At 36.9% G+C, this 5,548-nt stretch overlaps 1 protein-coding gene across 1 annotated transcript; it reads left to right on the top strand.

The window, feature by feature from the left end:
- The first annotated feature begins 523 nt into the window (after window positions 1-523).
- Window positions 524-5,089, top strand: AVPR1B (arginine vasopressin receptor 1B). Its single transcript, XM_087720814.1, has 2 exons — window positions 524-1,475; window positions 4,770-5,089. Exons 1-2 carry the CDS (start codon window positions 524-526, stop codon window positions 5,087-5,089), a joined length of 1,272 nt encoding a protein of 423 aa, XP_087576940.1.
- Window positions 5,090-5,548: the final 459 nt, after the last annotated feature.

Here is a 5,548-nt window from a genome sequence, read left to right as displayed (position 1 = left end):
TTAAATATTTATTTTTTATAAAGAGTTAATAATAAGGATTAGAGAAAAAGAATTCTGCACTGAGACATGGAGAAATGAGAAGTCAGTATGGAATTAATGAAGAAGTAAAGAAAGGGAGAAAGGAGAAGCACTATTATTTCAAGAAGAAGCTTATCTTAAAGGATGGGTACAGAAGTGAAAAATGAAAATTAGTTAATCAAGCCATTTTGTATAGTCTGAATATTTGGAGGAGATCTGTAGTTTTTCTAGAACCATGAACATGCTGTTTAGAAATAATTGTACTGCTAATTACATCTGAATAAATAACAGAGCCAAATATTAACAGCATGGTCACTAAAAAAGAAAAAAATGGACCAAGATTGGGAAGTTAATCAGATCTATGCAGTTTAGCTCAAAATGCTCTATTGCTATTATACTACCAGTTTGTTCTAATTTTAAGAAAGAGAAAAATAGCTTCTCAGCTGCATAGAGTGTGTTCTGACACACTTCTGAAAAATCATCAAATATATAAGAACCTTAATCAATGGAGAGGAATACTACATATTTTAGGAGCTTCTTGGAGGGCTCTCTGCTGGAAAACATCAAGCCACTGAGTCGGGACCTCAACCAGTCTATCCTCCACACCCGAGATGAAGACCTTGCTAAGGTTGAGATTGGGATTCTGGCTGCCATCTTGATGGTGACTGTGGTGGGAAACCTGGGTATCCTTCTGGCCATATATCGCCTTCGGAAGAAGATGAGCCGGATGCACCTTTTCATTCTTCACCTGGGACTGACAGACCTTGGGGTGGCCCTCTTCCAGGTATTTCCCCAGATGATTTGGGAAATGACCTATCGTTTCCAGGGTCCTGATCTACTCTGCAAGGTTGTCAAGTACCTGCAGGTGCTAAGCATGTTTGCCTCCACATATATGCTCATTGCCATGACGCTGGATCGCTACATGGCTGTGTGCTACCCACTGCGTACTCTACGGCAGCCAACTTGCCAGGCATATCTGATGATTGGAGTCACTTGGTTACTAAGTTGCTTGCTTAGCATACCTCAGCTCTTCATCTTCTCAGTAAAGGAGATCCGCCAAGGTTCTGGTCTGCTGGATTGCTGGGCAGAGTTCAAATACCCTTGGGGTGCAAAGGTGTACATTACATGGATGACTTTGTGTGTCTTTGTACTGCCGGTGGTCATCCTCTCAGTTTGTTATGGCCTGATCTGTCATAAGATCTGCAAGAATCTTAGAGGAAAGACCCAAAGATGTGGTCTCTCTGCAGCAGATGCTATCTCATACACAGCCACTGATCAGAATGGAGCAGAAGGGTACCATTCTGGCTCCCGGGTTAGCAGTGTGCATACCATCTCCCGTGCCAAGATCCGCACTGTAAAGATGACTTTTGTCATAGTGATGGCCTATATTGCTTGTTGGGCACCTTTCTTCAGTGTACAGATGTGGTCAGTGTGGGATAACAATGCACCCAATGATGGTGAGTCACTTTTAATTGGAGGGACCGGGTACCAGTTTGAGAAGTTCAGTCTGCTGCCAGATTTATAGATTGGGTTTATAGGCAGTGCAATTACTGGATTTCGGCCAGGATTTCAGATGGAACAAATATGATTTTTATTTCAATTCCATCTAAGTAAAAAAGGAAATTGTGAACATATTTTTTAAAAAAATACAATATATGCAATGATGCTCTATTGCACTTGCTATTATATAACCTTTATCCATCTACTCTATGTTTATAAGCTGATGGAGAAATCTATCACCATTCACCATGCCTTGGCAAAAACGAAAGAGAAGTAGATATTCTAGAATCTATCTAGATATCTTGCATTATCTTGGTACTGTAAATACTGAGTGCTTCAGCTGCCACAAACACCCATACAGTAATATGTATTTTAATGTTTGCACTGCTCTACATGTGAAATTACTTTGAAATGAAAGAAAATTTGAGGTAAGTTGATTTTGTTCCTTTGGGGTATTTTTTTTAAAAAATGACATATTTTAATATTATTACAAAATACGCCTGCACCTAAATTATTCCTTTGAAATAATTACAGGCTGGAGAAAAAAGTGTTGTTTGTAACCTAGTTGAGAACATCTATCTGTTACAAATATGTGTAAATATGTATCTACAATTGTACATACAGGTAATCCTCAACTTACAACCACATTTAGATCAGAATTCATTTCTAAACAAGGAGTTGTTAAGTGAGGCATGCCTAATTGCTTATACTTTTTTGCCATGTTAGTTAAGCGAATGCCATGTTCAGTTAACAACTGCAGTTGTTAACTGAATCATTTGATTGTTAAATGAATCCAACTTCCCCCACTGGCTTTACTTATCAGAAGCCAGCTAGGATGCTGCATCCATCATAAATATATGCTGGTTACCAAATGTCCACATTTTGATCATGTAACTGGGCAATGTTGAAGTGGTCATAAGTGTGAGGACCAGTTGTAAGTTACTTTTTAGTGCCACTGTATCTTCAAACGGTCACTAAATTAATGGCTGTAGATCAAGGACCTGTATTAAATTTTTATTACATTCTTTGTAGAACTGCATTCAAACTAGCTATGTTACCTATAATCCTTTGTCACATACTTATTTTTTAATTACATTCGCAATATTGGAATTTATACTTAGAAGTAATAAAACTTTAAAAAACCATAATTACCTGCTGAAGATTTTAAATTAAAACTCAAAATAACAAGATCTACCAAGTTGCAAAGTGTGGGAACTGAGAAGTAATTGTTTCAGTGCTTATAATGCTAGCTTTAGATCTCCAAAGGCTCAAATTCTAATCCTTTTCTAAACATGCAAACAAGGCACCAAGTTAGCATTATATTCTAAATGCATATGTGAAACACACTTGATCTATTTACGTACATATCAAAATTCAAGCTAATCCCTGCTGCTGGTGCTCATGCTTCTAAGTTATAGAGTGAATTTTCTATTATGCATATATGATACATCTAAAACAGCCCTGTTTTCACAGTTCTTGCCAATGTGCATAGGAAGGACAAAGGACTGTTAAAGGAAATCTGTGTACCTCTTCTATCCAATATCCTATTCAGCTTTCTCTTTCTGGTTCAGTTCAAATTACATAATTTTTTTGAATTCATATAATTCAGTATTTTTCAAACATGCCACCTTATGATTTGTGTCATGCTGGTTGGGAAATTCTGGGTGTTGAAGTCCACATATCTCAGAGTTATCAAATTTGAAAAATATTGCTATAATTGGATTTTGCAGATCAGGGAGTGTCGCTGAAAACATCAGGCATCAAAAACTAGCCTCCTAATTTCTGGACACTCCTGGTGGATTGTGACTGCATATAAATTGACAGGTTGCAGTGGAAAGAGCACTGTTTTTTTAATACGGAGTTTAGTCTCCAGAATGATAGTTGTTGACTGCCTTTACATAAACCTATTATTATATGGAGATGGTCTTATTTATTGATGTAAATCATTTTATAGCTATTTCAAAAAATTATGGGTGAAACTGCTGGAGTCTGATGCATGTTTATATAGGTTTAAAGATAGTTTCTATCCTTGAGCTGTCAGACTTTTAAATACAACCACAATCACTCCATGCACATGCTAGTTTTTTTTCTTTTTCTTTGAGTTTTAACATGATTTAGACATTAAGAGGACAAACCCTTGTTTCTGTGATACAGAGTCATAACTCTTAGATGTCTGCAAACAATTTAAGCAGCAACAATCTCTTTGCTGACATCTAGTGGCATTTTGTCTGTATAATCTAGATTGCATCTGAGTAATTTGCCAGGCAAAAATCCAGATAATCACTGGATGGCACATTCAGAAAACTCTGATAGCCTAGAAATAAAGAATAAATAGATCAGGGGTATCCAAACTTGGCAACTTTAAGACTTGTGGACTTCAATTCTCAGAATTCTCCAGCCACAAATCTTAAAAGTTGCCAAATTTGAAGACCTCTGATATAGATTATTGGGGCAATTCTAACCTCTATGTTCATTGTTAGAGATACTGAGACAATTTGTATCTTGCCAAAGACAAATCAGTTGGACAGAAGTAATTAAGTGTAAAATGTAATCAACATTGGTATGGCATATATATTTGTATACTATTATTATTCACCCCTTCTGTATTTTGGGCATTTAAGACAGTTAACTGTAATTTAAAAAACATTAAAAATCATAATTATAAACTAGTTCAATTTGAAAGTGCTTGTCTAAGAGAGAAAAGACTTGTCACTCTTCCTAAAAACAGAAGAGCGAGAGTTGAGCACAGATCTGGAGGGAGGGAATGCCATGCTTTGGGAACAGGATCATTTTCATGTATTTTTTTGGAAAAGAATCGTGTTTACATGTGATCATGACTACATTATCCTTAACACAAGTGTATTTTTGCTAGTGGTGAAATTCAACCTTTTTTACTACCGGTTCTGTGGGTGTGGCTTGGTGGGGGTGGCAGGGGAAGAATACTGCAAAATCTCCATTCCCATCCCACTCTGGGGCTAGCCAGACGTCATATTTGCCAGTTCTCCAAACTACTCAAAATTTCTGCTATGAGTTCTCCAGAACCTGTCAGAACCTGCTGAATCTCCCCTATGATTTTTACTCTACACACGTGCCAAGATGCAATAACTGTATCCATGATATGCATACAGTGAGGAACTGTATAGGTACATCTGATCATTACACCTAGAAGTTCACCCCACTGTTCTTATTATGGTTGATACAGATCTGGAAGAAAAAAAAAACGTTTCACTTTACTTCTCTCTTTGCTCCAGAGTCAAGCGATGTGACTTTTACCATCACCATGTTGCTGGCCAGCCTTAGCAGCTGCTGTAATCCCTGGATTTACATGTTTTTCAGTGGGCATTTCTTTTATGGTGTCCCCCACTTTTTCTCCTGCTGCGGGAGTCTCCGGTCCAATCTCAGAAGGCAGCTGTCCAATGGCAGCCTCTGCAGCCATAAAACTACCATCTTGAGCCACAGTCCTCAAGGCACCCCAGATCCAAATGCTGCTGGGATCCAGATGCAAGTGGGAAATATGAAAGAATTCTACCAGCCTTATGAAGATACAGTGATTGATTCAGGAATACTTTAAAATAATGGAGCAGTGTAATGCCAATGAATGATACTGTAATATGATAATCTGTTATTTTGAAATAAGCAGAAATAGTAGAATAATGTAGTAGCCCTATAGGATATGCTTTGTGGCTATGAAACATAGCACACAGTATATAACATAAATCAGGCCTGATTCATTTTTTTAAAGACTGTTCTGAATTGTAGTCTTGTCTCTATTACAAGCAGTGCTACCTTGTTATTGATCGTACTAAACAGTTTATATGTTTTAAATTACATTTTATGGGTCACCTTATTTCAGATATATAACCCTAATTTCAAATATATGAATGAATACAGCATATGAAGGTAAGAATTACTTTTCAAGTCTTTCCTTTCTTCAATTATTTTTAAAACCTTAGCTTTCTTCTTGCTCACAAGACCCTATCTATACCTATACTAAAAAGATGTATTGATTAGTAGCAATTTAACTTACCTT

The sequence above is a fragment of the Thamnophis sirtalis genome, unplaced genomic scaffold, assembly GCF_051295495.1.
Source record: "Thamnophis sirtalis isolate CommonGarterSnake01/CBP01778 unplaced genomic scaffold, rThaSir2_p1.2 scaffold_7, whole genome shotgun sequence".
NCBI classification, from domain to species: domain Eukaryota; kingdom Metazoa; phylum Chordata; class Lepidosauria; order Squamata; family Natricidae; genus Thamnophis; species Thamnophis sirtalis.
The sequence above is the reverse complement of the archived record's forward strand: the minus strand, read 5'-3'. Positions and strand labels throughout refer to the sequence as shown.

What these genes read in the sequence shown, in the direction of transcription:
- AVPR1B (XM_087720814.1), top strand. Translation starts at nt 524, where the DNA reads ATGGAGAGGAATACTACATATTTTAGGAGCTTCTTGGAGGGCTCTCTG. An exon ending in TAACAATGCACCCAATGATG is followed by an intron (nt 1,476 to 4,769) that starts GTGAGTCACTTT and finishes TCTTTGCTCCAG; the next exon opens with AGTCAAGCGATGTGACTTTT.